General features: G+C 40.3%; 2 protein-coding genes across 5 annotated transcripts; one reads left to right on the top strand and one right to left on the bottom strand.

Moving 5' to 3' along the window:
- Positions 1–554: 554 nt before the first annotated feature.
- Positions 555–5,689, top strand: faf2 (Fas associated factor family member 2). Its single transcript, XM_062393247.1, has 11 exons — positions 555–700; positions 1,485–1,553; positions 1,672–1,806; positions 1,960–2,036; positions 2,119–2,257; positions 2,366–2,451; positions 2,690–2,781; positions 3,173–3,350; positions 3,780–3,951; positions 4,068–4,211; positions 4,456–5,689. The coding sequence occupies exons 1-11, from the start codon at positions 638–640 to the stop codon at positions 4,636–4,638; spliced, it is 1,338 nt and encodes a 445-aa protein (XP_062249231.1). The 5' UTR covers positions 555–637; the 3' UTR covers positions 4,639–5,689.
- Positions 5,690–6,020: 331 nt separating this feature from the next.
- Positions 6,021–17,747, bottom strand: rnf44 (ring finger protein 44). 4 transcript variants are annotated; one of them, XM_062393250.1, is made up of 11 exons: positions 17,404–17,747; positions 13,617–13,809; positions 12,932–13,154; positions 12,549–12,716; positions 11,926–12,099; positions 11,679–11,840; positions 11,096–11,211; positions 10,713–10,800; positions 10,207–10,328; positions 10,017–10,116; positions 6,021–9,927 (listed from the first exon to the last, which is right to left on the bottom strand). In XM_062393250.1, exons 2-11 carry the CDS (start codon positions 13,721–13,723, stop codon positions 9,865–9,867), a joined length of 1,323 nt encoding a protein of 440 aa, XP_062249234.1. In that variant the 5' UTR covers positions 13,724–13,809; positions 17,404–17,747; the 3' UTR covers positions 6,021–9,864. The 4 variants fall into 4 exon arrangements, with proteins under 4 accessions (XP_062249234.1, XP_062249232.1, XP_062249236.1 ...); XM_062393248.1 differs by lacking the exon at positions 17,404–17,747 and adding an exon at positions 15,482–15,908; XM_062393252.1 differs by lacking the exon at positions 17,404–17,747 and adding an exon at positions 15,482–15,908 and having other exon boundaries at positions 12,597–12,716.
- Between the last annotated feature and the right edge of the window lie 1,352 nt (positions 17,748–19,099).

Below are 19,099 nucleotides of genomic sequence, written 5' to 3'. Positions count from 1 at the left end.
TTCTGCTTTAAAGTCTTTCAGAGAGAGTTATGAATTATACATCAAGCATTTTTTGTACAACCAATATTTGAAATGATGGCAGAGCCAGGACCGTTGATAAGATCATGCTTCTGTTTTGATTTGTTAAATAAGAGATAACTAACATTAACCATGGAAAGTTGTTCAAAATACTGAATAGTTTGGAGCCATTAATTATTTTTATTATAATTCAATCAGCTGACTATATTCGCAATATCTCCATCAATGGGACTGAGAACAAAATGTTGAGAAAGGTGATGCCATTAAATTGATAGTTTAGATATTCAGATCCCTGTTGCATAAAGACAAAGGAGACAAATTATTTAACAAAAACAGCAGATTATTTTTCTGTTGATCAACTGATTGATTAATCAGATAATTGTTTCAGCACATTTACCGATTTTAATATTAGAATTGAATTAGCTGGTTTCCCTAACTATATTACTGTCCTTATTAAGTCCCTCGTTATAAGTCCGGATCAGTTCGCCTGAACATTGGCAGGCGTGGTGACATCCAGACCGCCAGGTGGCGGTAGCGCACAGAGGCCCCGGCAGCAGGGCCCACACCGGGAAAAGGCAGCTGACGTTGTTACGACTTGCTGGATGATTGGTGAGGTAAGATGGCGGCGCCAGAGGAGCCAGAATTATCCCAGGCTCAGACTGAAAAACTCCTCCAGTTTCAGGTAGACAGCCTCAACACAACACTAACACGCGTCTGTTGGAAACTTCTCATGCCAACACTGTCCCGTTGACTCGATGTTAATATGAACAGGATAATTTGTGCGTGTTAAAGCGCTTTCTGCTCAGTCAACTTCGGCACCGTTACCCACAAACCATAACCGTCTCCTGGAGCCAGAGCTAACGTTAGCGGAGCTAGCTAGCATTAGCAAAGGTAGCTAACAAGTTAGCACAGTTTAAGGGCCATGGATGGATTTACAAAACGCACCGTCGTGTGTCCTACTCACATATATACAGCCTCTCCAACTTGGTTCATCAGCATCACTCGTGGTGCGTGTTGTTTATATTGTTTGACTTGACGTCAACTTGGCTAACGTTAGCTCTCCACTGACGCTTCCTGAAACAGTTGCTGAGTACACACTAGCACAGCAGTCATGGTGGAGCTGTCACCGAAGTTTCCCAGCTGTGTTTGGACCTGTTCATTCAAACTATCATGTATATGCCGATGTGAATGATGCAACTTTCCTGTCGTTTGACTCTGTAGCCGTTGTAAAGCTCTCGAAGTCTCCGATTAAATAGATGGTCGACTTTTTAGAGCTAGCTAGCATGAGCCTACTTGGTTTAAACATGTTTACTGTGTTTATTGACGTTAGATTAGAGATAAGACAGCTGTGTTACTAAAAGGTAGTTAATCAACCATTCAATTGACCCAATTCAACTTTTCACATATTTGCCTTTCTGAGCAAGCTGAGCCCTTGCTTAAATCATACTTGTTTTCATGTTTATCAGGACCTAACTGGGTTGGAGTCAATGGACCAATGTCGCCGAACATTAGAGCAGCATAATTGGAACATAGAGGTAAAGTCTCAGATGTATTTCCGTGCATCTGTATTACATCTTTATTCTTAATATATTATGGGAACTGTGCTTTCTTGCTTTGATCAATTTTTCCTGGCTTAATCATGATGTGTTTCAGGCTGCAGTACAAGACAGACTCAATGAGCAGGAAGGAGTTCCCAGTGTGTTTAACCCTCCACCATCCAGACCATTACAGGTCAATACAGCAGACCATAGAGTATATAGTTACATCGTGTCAAGGCCACAACCCAGGGTAGGTCTGCACACTTTCTCTTCGGTTCTTTAGATTTGTTTCACCTCTGAGTCATTTCTTTATTTCTAATTTATTGTTATTACACTAAACCTAGGAAATACCTGATATCTCACAATTTCTCTTTTAAAAAACTGCATTGACTGTTTTTTTCAGGGATTACTAGGATGGAGTTACTACTTGATAATGCTACCATTCAGATTTACATATTACACACTTCTGGACATATTCAGGTAATCCAAGCACATTGACTTATACATGTAGCTGCTTGATAGAGGATGGTAATTGACCGTCCAAGTGTTCTTTATCCCAAAGGTTTGCCCTGCGGTTCGTCAGGCCAGATCCGCGTGGTCGCGTGACAGACCCTGTCGGAGACGTTGTGTCCTTCATTCATAGTTTTGAGGAGAGGTATGGTCGGGCCCACCCTGTATTTTACCAGGGGACATACAGCCAGGTACGTTCAGAGATATGTTGGCAGAAACACACATTTTGAATCAAGTTCAGTCATAAAGCAAAGATAAACTGCAGCATGTTGTGATTTTGTTCACTGTGATATGTGCAGGCACTGAATGATGCCAAACGGGAGCTCCGCTACCTATTAGTGTACCTTCATGGAGATGATCATCAAGACACTAATGAGTTTTGCTGGTATAATACTTTTTTAAACTTCTATGACCTGAAGTGTTTCCTTTTACCGGATGTCTGTTTTGTACAGTTGTGCATTTTGGATTTTACTCATAGCACATTCTGCTGGTTAAATGGTTTGGCACATAAACTCTAAATTGTGTATATATTCACATAATCTTTTTCTAGCCATGTGCAGATAAAAAAGTTGTTATGATGTTATCTGTAAAAATATTTGTGCTGCTGATCTGTTTCTCCATAGCTCGACCTTATGTACAGAAGAGGTCGTTACCTTCCTCAACACACAAATGCTCTTTTGGGCATGCTCAACCAGCAAGCCTGAGGGCTTCAGAGGTACGCAAATGTACTTATTGAACTTGTCATTTTTCTAGATCAGCTGTTACTCTGAAATTGTGTAATGTGATCAGGAAAAATATGCTTAGTAGCAATCAGACATGTTGGTGCATGCACACATGTATCTACTGTATGAAAGAGGGGTGACAACTCAACCTTTTCTTCGACATAATGACAGAAAATGAAAGGTGAACAGATGATTATTTGTGTTTGTTGGAGAACAAAAATTGACACATTAAACTGAAACTGTTTGCAGCTAATGATATGAATTCCTTGAATGGCACTATAGAAATTATTATAATAAATATGTGACTTTATTTGTATGTGTGTGTGAACTGATCGACTATAGTAATAAACTGCGTTATAACAGTTATATCTGGGTGTGTTCCAGTGTCCCAAGCATTGCGGGAGAACACCTATCCATTCCTGGCCATGATTATGCTGAAAGATCGCAAGATGACAGTGGTGGGAAGGCTCGAGGGCCTGATTCAGCCGGAGGACTTCATCAATCAGCTCACCTTCATCATGGATGCCAACCAAACATATCTGATGTCGGAGCGCCTTGAACGGTAAGAGAAGTCAGTGATGGATAATAAGTGACTGCTTTCCTTTTAGACATTTCATCTAATGCAAGGTAAACTGGGAGCTAGATGTTTGAATTGAAGTTCAAATGTTTGACTTTCTGGATCAACTGACCTAATTCCCATTGTGAAGTTTAAACCCCAAAACACTTTGTTTAATGTCACACTGCACATAAAATGCTAACCATGCCACGGTGTGGTATATTTCTTTTCAGCACTATATTACCTTTATTCCCAGACGGACACTTTGAAATGGCATATTTGCCACAAACAACTTAATCCAATATAGAAAATGATGTGGGGTTCTTTTACATTAAAAACACAGACATGCTCAACTGAGAAACTTTTAAGTTGAAAAATTCAGGTCAGCAAACAGTGCAGATTTGTGTGCAGTTAATGGCTAATGTTTAAAATCAGGGAGGAGAGGAACCAGACACAAGTGCTACGGCAGCAGCAGGATGAGGCCTATCTGGCCTCCCTCCAAGCCGACCAGGAGAAGGACAGAAAGAAAAGGGAGGAGCAGGAGCAGCTCAGGCAAGAGGAGGAGAAGGTTCTACAGACGGCTCTTGCTGAGGAGCGGAGACGAAGAGTGGGTCTTACTTTCTTTTTACGTTGAAGATGCCTTTACACATATAGACAATAACAATCATTTTTGATTTAAAAATCTTTTCTGATTCATGTCGTCTCATTTTGTTGCGACTCCAGACACTTGAAGAGGAGAAGGAGAGGAAGTCAGAATGTCTTCCTCCTGAGCCGCCTGCAGATGATCCAGAGAGTGTCAAAATAGTGTTCAAGTTGCCCAATGACACACGAGTAGAGAGACGATTCCTTTTTGGGCAGTCTCTGACGGTGAGTACCACAGTCATCCATACTCAGACAGCCCTGGACCATTTTTCTCATACAGTTAAGATTTTGTCAAATATGAAACAGATTTTATTCACAACCTTAATAATGTTGATACTTGTCAAAGGTGGTTTGACACCTTTTTAATTTGAAGTTTTTTTCATCTGACACAGACTTGGCTCACATGTGAATTAAGTTTTTCTTCTCAGATACTGTTCTTCGGTGAATAGTTTCTTTTTTTCTTTTTCAGGTAATATACGACTTCCTTTTCTCATTGAAAGAAACCCCAGAGAAGTTTCAGATAGTTACAAACTTCCCTCGCCGAGTCTTGCCCTGCCTGCCGACTGAGGAGCAACCCAACCCGCCCACACTGAAAGAGGCAGGACTCAGCCGCTCTGAGGTCCTTTTTGTTCAGGACCTTACGGATGATTAATAGATGACATACCTCCTCTACCTGGAAACACATTTTCCCTCAATGCCCAACCACCCTCTGCCCTTTTCTCATTTTACTTTTGTCAAATGGCCATATGCACAAGGGGGTTATTGAGATAAAATCATTACCTGGACTAATCAAAACCACCCAGCATCCAGTCCTTGTTTGGTTGTGTTTACAGGGTTCCCAGTAGCCTGGAAAATCTTGAATTTTATCAAATAAATATTTCTTCAAGTCCTTCCTCGAACTCATCTTTATATCCCTGGCGAGAGAGAGGTGTGTTTTCCATCGTCTGTACTAGTTAACAGTTAATTGTCTTTCAATACCAGTTGATGTCACAGCAAATTAATTAATCACCTAATTAAATGGTAGCATAGCTTTGTCAAAACCACAACAATTTCCTAAATAAGTCCATGTCAACCGGGAAACTGAGGAAGGCAGGTTGTATTAACTACAGATACACACAGGATGCAACAGGAAGTTATAGACTTCTATGATGGCGTGAATCCCTTTTCTTTTCTTGATGTTTGCTCCATTTTGTCCTAATTCATCAACCTCTTTGCCTAAAGTTTACACACGCCTCCTTCAGTGGATGACGAGCACAGACCTGGTTTTGGTTCGGTACTGCTGTGATAAATCAATGTGGTCTGGAGAGCTAATGTTCTACTTCAGGGAACAGGTTAATGGATTGGGACATGAAGGAAATATGGGAACCCTGTTTTAAATGAGCCATGACCTGTACATAAGTTAGATATTTAAATCCTCCAAAACTTACCAGACTTTTTTTCTTTGTTTTTTGACTCATCTGTCATATAATGACCAAACGCAGGTTGGTAACTATGTAAAGCAGACTGCCTCAAGCTGATGAAGTTTAAAAAGACAATATTTAACAAAGGCCACAGCTTTTACATGTGGCTTTATCTAGCATAGTACAAGTCTGCCCATAGTGTGCCTGTGGTTACTCATAAATGCCTGTTTTGCCTGTAACATCTGAATGGGCTCATGTAAAGATGTAATTTTCCAACTATAAATTAAAAACATTTTAAAAACATGGGTTTATTGAGAATGTACAAATTGCTTGATGTTGAGATATCGGAAAAGCTGCTTATTTTTTGGTCTGTGTGTGCTATGATTGATTGTGTAACATCATCCTAAAGAGAAACTAAAGCCATTTTTAGACAAACTCTGGAGAATGTACATGACAGTTGGATCTCTCCACACAAGCATTGGCCCTTGTTACAGAAAACTCTTCATCTGTTTTTTACATATGGCTCCTGATATATATTTTTTTTTTCTTTCAGATTAGGATTCCTTGTTAGAAATGTCATCACTTGATGGGAACAGTATCATAATTAGTGTTAAATGAACTACGACAAGTGTGGTCTTGGTATACATCATACATTTATTAGTGAACAACCCTCTCAGATCAGCCACAACAATAAAAAAAAAATATGATTGCACTACTTGGTAAAGCATAACTAGCAACTTTCATTTAAAAAAAGTACAAATCTTAAAAATTTCAAACAGTATACAGATGTATATATAATACACTAACTAGTTATGTTAAATGCTACAAACAATATGATTCCAATGGAATGAAAAATTATAACAATAAGAAACATTTCCTATATATAATATATATTAGTTGTTTTCTCCCCCCGCCCACCCCCCTCAATACAAACATGGAAAAAATGAGGTAACTGTAAATGTGCAAGTACCAAAGCAAAATATCTGCCTAACACAGAACACATGCCCCTGGCTCTGTCGGCGGGTGGGTAGACTGGTGTTCAGGCAAAGGACCCCTAGAGGCCAGGGAGAGTAAGAACAGTAAACCACTATCCCACCACAGCAAAAATCATTGGTAAACAATAAATGGCGTCTACGGAGCAATCAATCACAAATCCTAAATAAACTTTAGCTGCTCATTGGAACACATTTTTGCACCACGCAAGCTGTGAGATTATTTCAATAACGCTTAACAGAAAGACTACAAGACTCTATTCTCATTTGCTGTTAAAAATTACTTCATTACATAGGCCTTATAATGGGAGCATCTCTTTGTATTTAACAGGCTATCTGAATATTGTCAACTTAAATATTTATTTCAGAAATAATAGTGCTAACATTGACATGAGTTAAGCTATCTATATGTGAACAATACATTTTAAGATATTGATACACTGAGAGGAAGAGTCTGATAGGCAGGTACAGTACTACACTGAAATAAGTATGACAACACTATTCTTTTTTTATTCCCTTAAACTATATTGATTTTCACTAACATTGTTTAGGGGTATTAGTATAACATGCTTCAATAATACATGGGATCCATGACAAACTATTGCATTCACACAAGTGAGTTTTCATACCTAAAAGCAGAACATCTAGCACCTTTTCACTATGGCTTTTGATAAACTACAGTAGTTTCAGAGCATGTTATTTTCAGTCGTTAGGGCAATAACAGTAACACAATGTATGTAAGAATCTCTGGATTCAAGACCAGCTATTTTTTTTTCTTCTTTTTTTTTTCTATAAAATGAAGTTAGCGCAATAAAATCTTGTAGTCATTCAGTTCTATTACAAATGTGTGCAGTACAATGCATGGCAGTTATCAGCTGAGCGTTAAGATCCAAACCCCCAGAATCCAAAGCCAACTAGAGCTAAAAATCAGTTGGGATCTGGTCGACAAGCATGCAAATTGTGCACCATTAAATAGGTCCCCACCAGATTTCCGAGATATCCTCCACTATAACACACCTGTTTAACTTTTTTTTTCTCTTTAAAAAGTCATGCAAACATCTCTGAAGTAGATTTGGGAGTGAGTTAGGTAGGATAGTGTGCAGCTCGGCACGTTTAGAAATGGGATCACAACCGCTATGTCTCAACATATGGTTTGAGTACAAGAACAAAAGTCAAACAGGTTTGAATAATACACTTGTAATGAGTTGCAGTGTACATTGCCTCTTTTCAGTGAATATTAATAACATATTTACTGATCTTTTTTTCTTGCATGCCTGTCGTTAAATGATATATCTACTATTTCAGACAAAACAGAATATTATAATTGATTACATTAAAAGTATTTTTATGGTCTGAGGAAAACGACCAAACTAAATTCAGATATATCCTTTTCATGGCATCCTTTCCATTTAAAATGGACTGTTCTCCTTTGTTTTTTATATACTGAGAGGCCCTGAGTGATATTTTTTTAAACTTACAATATATGCCAGCGAAATAGATATGTACACATAGGTTAATTCTCAAAGCTGTGGGTTTAACTCATTAAATGGCTTCTTTTTTTCTCTCGAAGGTGGCACAGACGTCAAAGACTCACATTCACTTAAGAAACAAAAGTAAAGTAAAAGGCAAGATCCCTTCACACGTAAAAGCAAAGGTTACGACCGCCTGTTAGTGCTTAACCGGGGCAGTTAAGAGACAAGAGTGAATCCAATGCAAAAAAGGTCATTTTTTGCTCTTCTCCCCCCTCCCCAAATATATTCTTATTTTTTGTGTGAACACAGCTCTGTGCCATTTAAAGGCGGCCTCGAGCACAGTGGAATACACAGACAGCTGGTGAAACGTGGAGCGTCACCAGTGACTTCTACAAGGGTTTTCAACATTCTTCTGTCTTCAAACGTTGATCTAAAAGCATTCACACTGAAGCTGTACATACAGTTGCTCTTCTACAACACCATAACCAAGGCCTAAGACAATGACCTGACCAAGTTACCAGAATATAACACACACCATACACAAACATTGTTAGTGCACCAACTGTTTCCTTCAATGCATTTTGTCTAGAAGAAATAACCATAAATAAAGTTTTTTTTTTTTTCTTAAATGACATACTTTCAAAACAAGTGGAAATCACAAATTATTTTCAGGGTTACTAATGGGTTTGTGCTTGTCAAGGTCATAAGAAGGCAGATCTGAAATCTTGAACAGTAGGCTATATCTGTATCGTGGATTTGGCTCAAAGACAAAGAAATAAAAAGCCTGGTCCTCCTATAGAGGGCAAGCAAATGTTCACGTCAAACTTGCCGCTCACTGCACATATTGCTTTCTGCACAGGCCCCCAGAGCTCTATGGCAACAGCATACCCTTAATAGAAGAGGACTCTGATCCTTAAACACGGTCAGGGTGGAACCACATGCAAGTCTTCCCTCATGGCGCTTTCTGAATAAACAAGCAGTTCTTTTAGTATGCTTCTGTGTGATACATTTTGTTGGCAATGCTTGATTAAAATATTGCTAGTCTGAATCAACAGTTCATGCAACTCCTAGCATGCTGCCCTGTATCCAGTGGTTACACACAATGCATCGGGTCTGTGAACAGGACAAACATACACACACAATATGCAGACGCAAGTAGACACTCGCCAGAGGAACAATGCTGACGTGGAGGGTGGATGTAGCACTTGTGCAGTTATGCCAGATGACCCTTAAAAAGACGCAGTCCATTAATCCATGACTGCTTTTGCACAGATCTGTGTTCCAAAGTGGATTATCTGGGGTAGAAGATAAACCACAGTTGCATGTCCCATAACCTCAGGCTTAACAGAATCTGCATTTAACCACAGCAAGTCACACTTTCACAAGAGCATTGGCAAAATCTAAAACAAATAAAGGGTAAAACTGTTGAAATGATCAATATTATTGCAGAACATACATTATTAACAAGAGAATTTGTCCTACACCTTACACAATCATGCATCTATGATGGTCAGGCGTCGTCTCCAAACACAGATACCCATGTTGAAGTATTCCTATTTATTTTCTGCTAATTGCACAAGGTGTCCAGCCTATGATCCTCCACGCTCCTGACTCACTTGCTCCAATGCAGGAAGCTCACTATTCATGAACACCACGACCAAATCCAATAAAGAAAAATGAAACCCTGTAAACAAAAGCAGCAAACAATGCATTGTAGGGAAAATCTTTGGAATCTGCAACAAGGGGGCAGAGAAAGAACTGGCTGGCGATCCCAGAACTCTGGCTATAGGCTGCAATAGGCAGTGGGTTTCATGAGACTCAGACCATGAAGCACAGCAGAGGTACAACAGGCTCCAGAAAAAATCCCGGATTGCTTATTATTTAGGAAAGGGGCGGGAGTGGTGGGTTGGTAAGCTATATTTACTGGAGGACGCAGGCAAGGTGGCAGGTGTCCCCAGCTTTGGGGCAGACTCTGGTTTGTGCAGCTTTCCAGTTCAGCACTCAGAGACAGTTCTCACTCCACCTCCCGGTGAACATCCGAGGCATCGGCTCGGCAGATAGGACAAGTACGATTGGTCTGGAAGCAAAGCCCATACAGCAATGAGTACAAATACACAGAGAACTCAAACAAGACTGACATTTTTTGTTCAAACGGAATTGACTTACCTTTAACCATTTATCCACACACTTGGCGTGAAATTCGTGGTTACAAGGTAATACCCGAAGTAGCTGCCTACACTCAAAGTCACTAAAACACACAACACACCTGAGAGAAAGAGAGGAAACCATTAAAAGGATGTAAATATACCGAATACGAGCGTTTTGTTTTACGAAAGAGGTGAGGAAAATGCCTTACAGCGTTTGTTCAGATAGATGACTCTCCAAGTTGAATCTGTAGGACGGGAGTTGCTCTATATCTGCTTTTGTGAGTCCCCGTGGTTTTGCTTCACCCAACCTCTCTGCAAGATTCAGTAATGCCTTTGGAGAGAGAGAGTGAGGAGAGAGAGAGAGAGACACACAAACTGATCAACTATCAACTTAGGGTGGGGGCAGAAATGTAGGGTGTCCAGCCCAATTGTAAAAAAAAATATCACACAGTTTTTACCGGCCCTCTACGTGTACAGAGCACATTTGAGAGCATACTGTGTGTGTTCTGGGGAAAGCACTCACTGGCCAATCCTAGCCAACGTTCAACTCTCACACTGAGCTAATGTTAGCTTGACGATATCTAACCTCAGAAAGGAGCAGCCATCGACATGTTGCCAGACCTGCATGGACTGGGGAATAATGTTTTCCACAGGAGGGAGCCACCTGTATATTTCATGTGGCTTCATGCTGTTTTCCTCTAACCACCACACTCACCTCATAGTTCTCCATCTCCACATCATCCACATCCAGGTCCAGACTGATGGCCGGGCCCACTGCTGTTGGAGGCACAGGAAGCATTGACCTGAGCAGAGAAAGTGAGAGACACAACCTGTTGAGCAAACTTCACTGTGATCATGAGCAACACAAACCAGCAATGAGCGGCTACGACAGTCAATCACTGTTGCTGGCGCTTTGTCACTCCATTTAGATGATTCAGGACAAGACACTTTTAAGCCAAACTCAGCTGCGGTATTCTGACACAAAATAGTAAAACACTGAGGCCAGTAAACTAGTATTAACCATGAATTTACTTATGAGTAAGTAACTGCATGATTCATGCTTCTATATTTCATAACCAGGTCCTTCAATGTACTCACAGGAAGTAGGGGAGGAAGCCTGGGTAGTAAGCTGGAGGGGGTGGAGGAGGAGGGAGCGGTTGCTGCAACCGGTATCTCTGTCCGTTCACTCGTCGGGGCAACATGTGGGGATATGGCTGCCAAGAAACACAAACAGATTCATGCAGTAGTCACCAACCTTTTCTTGCCCAAGATCACTTTGTTATTCCAAACATAAGTGAAGATCTTATATCCTGTTATCTTCCAAAAAACAACTTAGGAGGGTCATATTTGTTATTATTGTAATTTCTGTAAAAGGCTCTAACATAAATATATAGGACGTTAGCGGAAATATTTTGTTAATAAATTTACTTTACATGCACACACAGGTCTGTTATTTTTGTTGTTGATATATCCTGTTCATTTATAGTTATCATTACCATCGTTGTTGCTGTTGTTACTATTCATATTATTATTATTCTGTTTGTTGTACAATGTTATGGTCATATCTGCAAATAAACCTGCAGCCAATTTAAGACCTTAAATTCCATAGAAACCATGATTTATTTAATAGTTGTAGGTACACAGCCAATATCCCTGTGAAATGTCTGAGACGTTGTCTTACCACTCCGAAAGGAAGCTCCTGGTGCAGAGGCTCTTGAGGAAGATACTGCAAGGGCAGAGAAGGAGGCAGCGCTGGTGGGTGATGAGAGGGAGGGTAGGAGAAGGTCCCTAGAGGGTGCTGGTCCCCTCTAAGGTCAACTTCATTCTCAACCCTCGGCAGAGGCTGAGAGGAGGGAGAGAAAAATAGCTATAAGACTATATTCACACACACAACTTATATAAATGTGTATAAGATATCCACAACTCACCATGCGGGGGTGCTGAGGCTGTAAAGGGAGAAACTGGCTCAAGGGAGTAAGGTGCGGCGGCTGGTGGGGGGGTACAGATGGGGTTGGGTGCAATACAAAATGTTCGCTGGAGATCAGGGGTGGAAAGGCTTGATAAGACACTGGCATATGCTGCATGGTACATGCCTGTATGAGCTGAAGAGTGGAAACAAAAGAAGGAGGGGCAAACATTTATTTTAGTCCATTATCTTTTAAGTTTATACCAATAATCAAACTCAATACTTTGAAACAACCAAGGTCAATAGGCTCATTTTAATTCATAGTAAGGCATTTATAATGAAAGACTGTTGTAGTAAACAGAGTCATTTACATAAAACCAAAACACTGACAATATTACCACTACACCAAACAAGATGTTATTGTGAAGTCTGTTTCAACAAATAAGGAACTAAAAGTACAACCATATGATTGTGACTATACTGTTGCTACTAATAACTGTGGCAACATCAAGAATATCAAAAAATCCTGCATAGTTACAGCAGCACTTAATTTCTCATTTGTCATTAACAGTGACAGATTGCATGGCTGGTATGGTATGCTACATGGAGGCCACTGACATTTGGGCTCTTCCCTTTCAAACTCACAGGAGGAGGAAGGCAGCAGAGCAGAGAGAGCTGTCCGCTGAACATTACCGAGCATGCTGGGAGCTGCTGAGTGTTGCACCCTGGAAGGGGCTGCCCGGTGTGGAAAGGAAATCCGTGGGTCGTCACCGTCGTAACAGTGTATGATATTGGAACTGGTCCCTGGTGCATCTTTTAAAAAAACAAAACGTGGGAGGGGGAGATGGGGTGACTCCACAATCTTCATAAAACAGAGACTTTATGACAAAGATATTTCATATACAACTGCACCACACTCTGCAAGTTTTATATTAAATCTGTACAAACATTTGTTCAGTCAGGAAAGCAAATCATATGTAATACATGCTCTAACTTCTTTCCCGACCAGGCTGTTCTACTTCTTTTACCTGGTCATGTAGATCCACCATGATGGGACTCTGCTGGGGCAGGTGAGCAGCAGGGTGAAGCATGCGTGGTGGTGTGCTGGTGTGGCTGTATTGTCTGGACTCATCTAAAGGAACCTGTTGATGATGCTGGGAGAAGAGCAGATGATGGAAGTTCTCATCCTGGACCAGGGAAGGGTGCAGCACAGGTCTGTCTCGTCTCACCCACTGGCGTCTCACAGGTGGACTGTAAGATTATTGGGAAGAAAAATCATCATTGCCAGAGACGGGTCAACACATTATTCCTATTTCACACCAACCATACCGGGTCTATAAGCCTCCTTAAAATCCATTCTTGATTGCCTTGGTCAAGGTGAACAGTTGCATTTCCATTCAAATGTGCTTTAACGTTTTTTAGATGGTATAAAGTAAAGTTTAGTAATTTAAACGTCGAACTATGCGTCACAACAACTGCTTAGTGGTATATATATTTTTTTACATCCAAAAAGTATTTGCTATATGAGCATATATGACTTGGATGTGAGGAAACAAGCAAGTCATATTGTTTAGTGATTGATTATGTTGAAATGAGTTACATGGGGGCTTGAATATTGTCTAACATTCTCTTATTTAAGAATAAAATGTCCATAATGATGTTTTGTCTTCAAAACAACACTGCAATAAGTAAAGAAAGGACAGATTATTTCACCTTCTCCTGAGATGCACTGGGACGCTGCAGGGCTCTCCAAGGAACCTCCTTGGGTTTAAGGGGGCTGTTGGTGGCAGCCTATTTACTGCTATTTCCCATGGTCGCATTGGTGACGTCGTGCAGACGGGTCACACTCTGGGAAAGGAAACTGTACAGTGGAGGCCCTTGTATGTGGCCTTTGATTGTCTTAACCCTGCAAAAAAAAACACATAATAAATAGATAAATAATCAATTTTGCTTCTTACACTTAATTATAAATGATATTCTTTATCCATCAACGGTCTAGTCACTCAGAAAATTTTGAGAAATTCAATAAAAATCATAGTTTGACAGCAGGAATATGCCAGTTAACAGATGAAATGTGTCCAGTGCCAGCCAGATTTCCCCACAAGGATTAGAAATGTTCTAAATTATAAGTATATAATAATTAAACAAATAAAACAGGGGTTGAAAAAATACTAGTTACATTGTTCATCATTATTCTGTGAATCACTCAAGATACTGGTACCCTACTTTGGTGACAACCCTCTTCATTGCAGCCGAGGTTTAACGTCAAACGATGCCACTTTAAATTTGCCTAAATGCCCTCAAATTCAGAATATAAGGAATAGAGAAAATATTTAAGACCTTATATAGAGTCAATGCATGTGGGGAATTATTCAGGCCATTATATGTTCATTTAATCAGATCCATCTATCATACATTTCACTGCTACATTTAAGTTTCAAAACTTTTTTCCAGATTCCTTGTAAATGAGGTTAGATTGCAGAAGGCACATGCATCAGCCAACTTCTTCATACTTATGTGGTAAGTAAGTCTGCAAGACCAGTCCAGTTGATTATGACACTGAAAGCTGCATTTCCCAAAATTACCTGTGGTAATTTCCCTGGATAATATCTAATTCTACTGTATTTCCTCTCTCTTGTGATCAGTGAAGTGTTTTTTTCTGCCTTGCACAATAGCCTACCTTAACCTTTAAACCTATAAGTATGATAACTAACCTTATGTTTTTATTATTTGAAATAATTTTTCTTGATTGCACTTATTGATTATCTCACTCGTCTTTTAAAAATGACGTAAACATGAAACTTCCCATCTAATACAGTCTAACTTAATTAATAGAAAATATACTTGAATAGGTAGAGGCATGTTTAAAACGCATACGACAGCGTTATCATAAGACAAATAACATTATGTTGGCTATTGCAGGTCACCAGGCAGACAGACCGGGATCCAGGTCATTAAACTACATTTATAATACATGTAATGAAAATCTGTTAAAATACATTTCGTTATTAAAATCTTTAATTATGGGCATTACAATGTTACACTTGCTGAGGACCTAAATAATTGATAGGTCTATGATTAAATGGCAGCGTAATTATTCCAGGAACAGAATAAATAGGGGTCGCTGTAGCATGCCTGAACAAAAACATGGAAAGCCATGTGCTCAAGAGACAAAGCAACAACAAAAGATATGGCAGGTCAGGCGGACTGCTCGCCACCACACAGCACAGTGCAGTTACACAGGTTATTACAAGCCTCATGTGGCGACACCCACACCCCGCTGGGGACAAGAGAAACAGTATCGCCGCTGCAGCCATTACTTCCTCACTTCAGGCGCTAATTCGACGTCCCCTGACCAATCGCGGTTGCTAACTGGAGCCAAGCTAGGCTAACGCTTTGTCCAAACACAGCAGCCCTCAGCTGCGGCGAGCTACGTAGCCAGCATGCTAATATGAGGTTAGCACGTCTGATTGGTTATCACTATGTATTTGCCCGTGTAGCTAACACAGCACCTCAGCCCAGCATGGCAAGGACACGTTTAGCATGCGAGTTGGCTAACAACACAGTCCACATCTTACTTTCTTAGCTAGTTGGCTTGCTCACTGAGAAAGGAGGAGATGGCAGGTGTTCCAGCCTCCGAACGTCGTGTCCCATCAATGTATCCTTGCTTGTCACCTCGTCTAACCGACCACCATCTCCGGACACTAACAGCCGTTGCCTGAGTCCCAATCGACCGCTGTTTCCTCCGATAGATCCTGACACTGTCCCCGACAGGGCTTCTGCTAGCTTGCTAACGCTAACCAGCTAACACAACGCCTCCAGCTGCAGCATATGGGAATACGTTGTCTCCGGAAACTTCCCAGCGACCTGTCAGTTGACGGCTACGTTCGCCTGAGCACGAGAAACCGTTACACTCGTGAAACGACAACGTTAACGACACAGCAACGGAAAACATTCCTTGGCGCGTGTATGTGCCTTGAAATGCATTGTTATGGCTAGACCACGCCCCTTTACCCAGAGTAACCAATCAGCGGGCAGCAGACAGCAGACACCCAGACAGTCTACTTTGCTATCAAACAGTTCCTGTTGTTATTTATTTACTTAAAAAAAAAGTCCCCTGAAAGTCGACTAAACTTTTCAATTAATTCCTGTATAGACTTAATACATTTACAAAATAGGATGCATCATTATAGATGACGGCATAAATATGTTATATTATGCAATTACAGATATAGCTCCACCTGAAACATATGTCAGAGTACTGCTTACAAATTTGTATAGTGAAAACTGTTCTAACAAATTGCTACTAAGTAATACTGGCAGGACTGTACAATGAGACACCAAGGCTGTCACTGCTATTGGCCCCGATGTATCAAAACTATAGCAGTTATTGTTATTTATGTAGTTTATAAACAACAAGTCCACTGAAAGTCAACAAAACGTTTCAAGTGAAGATTTTCTACACAAAGGCATTTTACAAAATATGATTCAGTGTTATATCCAGCTGTTATTAAAATTATAACTCTGCCTAAATATATATTTGTTAAAGTACTGCTTGCAAATAATAATTGATGATATTAAGTTACAATTTATACAATAAGTAGCTCTAACTTTTGAGAATGAAAGTGCATTTTACTTTTGTACTGTCCATTTAAATTTTGAATGTAGGGCTTGTGATGTAGTATTTCTGTAACACAGTAAACGATGCAAACAGTTATTCCTCCACTGGCTGCCATTGTAAGCAGAATATCATCTCATCAGAAAAGGTGTTCTCAACTATTTACAAATACAGAATATTTACCAATCTAAGCATAAGCAACCTGAAAAAGTTTGGGAATTTTACATTATAGCATATCTCCTGTGACACACATTCAAATGCAAATTAAATGTAAGGTAACATTAGATCATTCATATCCTTAGAATGAATTAGTATTTGGTATTGTGTTATTATAGGTCTATAACTCTACTGTGGCCTGCCAGTCCGTTTGGACTGTCACTGGAGCCCACTGTGTCCTACTGTGAACTACCCAGCTGATTATGTAATATTGCACTTTAGTGTCTTTGCTGGGCAGTGAATGCAAGCTGCGAAAATGTGTGATGTGATGCTGAACTTGAGCAGTATCGAGCTTGAACGGGCCTTAAAAATGCTTCACATCAGGCCCGGTGTGTCAAGTAAGTGTTCATAAATAATGTCTCCGTGTGTTTTGACTGCCAAGCTGCAAAGCACTGGGACATATCCAGTCTCATGAGCTGAGCCGCGAGTTCAACAACAGCACCACAGTGAAGAGCTGGGTGAGGAGAGGAGCAGGGGTTTGCCACAGAGACAAAATGTAAACATTACAACATATCTCACTCGGTGGCAGCAAAACAAGGAGGGGCTGGAGGTTGAGCAGGATGACAGCCATAATAACCCGCTTAACCACATCCCGGAAAACACGCACTGCAAACCTCCACAAAACAACATCCAGGCAGCGATCAGAAAGAGGAGCAGAGCTGTTACCTGATTGTTAATATGCAAACATATGATCACTGATATCTCCCCCGTGGTGTTCACATCTCGTCAGGCTAAGTGCTGCATCCCACGGTCAGCTGTTCCCGTGTGGAACATTCCGTGGGTTTCACCACTGCTGCGAAAAAAGGTGCGGAACATCACACCGTCGGAATACCACGACCCTCTGTCTGGATACTGTGTGGGCTTGGGGCTTTGCGACCCCGAGGCTTCTGCCCTAATCACCACCTTTCCGCTGTAGATGTCGGTAATCCGGCCTACGGTTGTTTGGAGGTTCTGCGGTTCCCCGTTACACCCCCCTGTCTCTTATTTCCAGATCTGAGAGCAGGCGCCAGGCTGCCATTTTTACCGTAATACACAGACCAGAGCGGCTCAGTGTTGCTGAAAAACTTGCTGATTAAAAGGCGTTAATTTGTACCCACAGGGAGAAGTTTACTAAGACCCCCTTATTACTAAGTGAGCATTAATAGCGTAACATATGTTGTTACTATCAATAACAATTGTGCGATAAATGTAGCTGTGGAATATATTGAAAAACTGTAGCTGTAGGTTTTGGTAAGTCCCTGTGCATACCTTGGGTGATCTGGTCTTAATGATCAGCTTTAAGTTTATAGAACATGTCCGGATTGACCACTCTCAATTTTCGGATAAACTGGGGGGAATTGCTGCCTTTAACACAAGCTGAAACTGAATTTCTGACTTGAATTTGCTCGATGAAACAGCTGAAAGTTGAATTGAGAGTTGGATAAACCGGAACGATAACAAATGCAAACTTTTAAAATGTGAGTTATGTCGCGTGAGCGAGGTGGAGATTCTCTGAAATATTTGATTCCATCAGAAATGCATTGGTCTGGTAGGAGCTGAATAAAGTGCATTAGTAGAGGAAAGTAAGTACTGATACATGTTGTTAAATTTTATGCTGTCAGAGCAAGAGGACTTTGTAAGCAAATACATGTGTTGTTTGTGCAGAGAGTGTTAAAAAATGACTCAGTTATGGCTTTATTTATGTCTTTGCCTTATCATCCAATCAGGCAACATCACAGTTTCCATTCAGGGCAAAAGAAGACCCACCCCTTCCCGTGAGTGGACTGAAGTGGGAGGAGAGCGACTAGTGCCCAGCAGCTCATGTTGTTGTTCCTCCATTAATGTAAAATTCACAAGCAAACCTGGATCTAAAGCTCAATGAATCAGTAATTACGTTGTATCAATATTATGAATGATGTTATATCTGCCTGTGATGTGCTAGTTTTGCATAGTTTTTCACGTAAGAAAATGTGTACACAAAGAGAATTCCCCCAAAAGCCCAAAATACAAATGGCTTCAGTCCAAAGGAAAATAATTAAATTATTGACTAGTTCCTCCACAAGGAATAATATTGAAAACGTCTTTCTGAAGCAGAATGAGAAAAATAATAGTTGTAAATAAAGTTTAACAGAAAAGAGAGCATATATGTTTTGAAAATGTATTATTTGTTGTTCATTGAATTTAGTACATTTTTATTACATTATTTCGATCAAAATCATGTTTCTTATTTGCAAGCTTGTGTGGGTTACTTTTGTCATCTTGTCTATGTAAGACGACACTTCAAATCATTCAATAATTTACGTTACAGTCCGATATTTGGCACTGGAATTGCTTTGGCATCGTTTTATTAAGTTCCACCCTTCTATATTGGACATTCACAGTG

The sequence above is a fragment of the Platichthys flesus genome, chromosome 8 (genome assembly GCF_949316205.1).
Source record: "Platichthys flesus chromosome 8, fPlaFle2.1, whole genome shotgun sequence".
NCBI lineage: Eukaryota > Metazoa > Chordata > Actinopteri > Pleuronectiformes > Pleuronectidae > Platichthys > Platichthys flesus.
This window is presented reverse-complemented; position numbering and strand designations above follow the sequence as displayed.

Excerpts from the sequence above, each read along its gene's own strand:
- faf2 (XM_062393247.1), top strand. The coding sequence starts at position 638 with ATGGCGGCGCCAGAGGAGCCAGAATTATCCCAGGCTCAGACTGAAAAA. Across the intron at positions 2,452-2,689 it reads GACACTAATGAGTTTTGCTG|CTCGACCTTATGTACAGAAG; the intron begins GTATAATACTTT and ends GTTTCTCCATAG. Across the intron at positions 2,782-3,172 it reads CAAGCCTGAGGGCTTCAGAG|TGTCCCAAGCATTGCGGGAG; the intron begins GTACGCAAATGT and ends GGTGTGTTCCAG.
- rnf44 (XM_062393250.1), bottom strand. The coding sequence starts at position 13,723 with ATGCGACCATGGGAAATAGCAGTAAATAGGCTGCCACCAACAGCCCCC. Across the intron at positions 12,717-12,931 it reads TGGTGGATCTACATGACCAG|ATGCACCAGGGACCAGTTCC; the intron begins GTAAAAGAAGTA and ends TTTTTTTAAAAG. Across the intron at positions 10,329-10,712 it reads TGGAGATGGAGAACTATGAG|GCATTACTGAATCTTGCAGA; the intron begins GTGAGTGTGGTG and ends CTCTCTCCAAAG.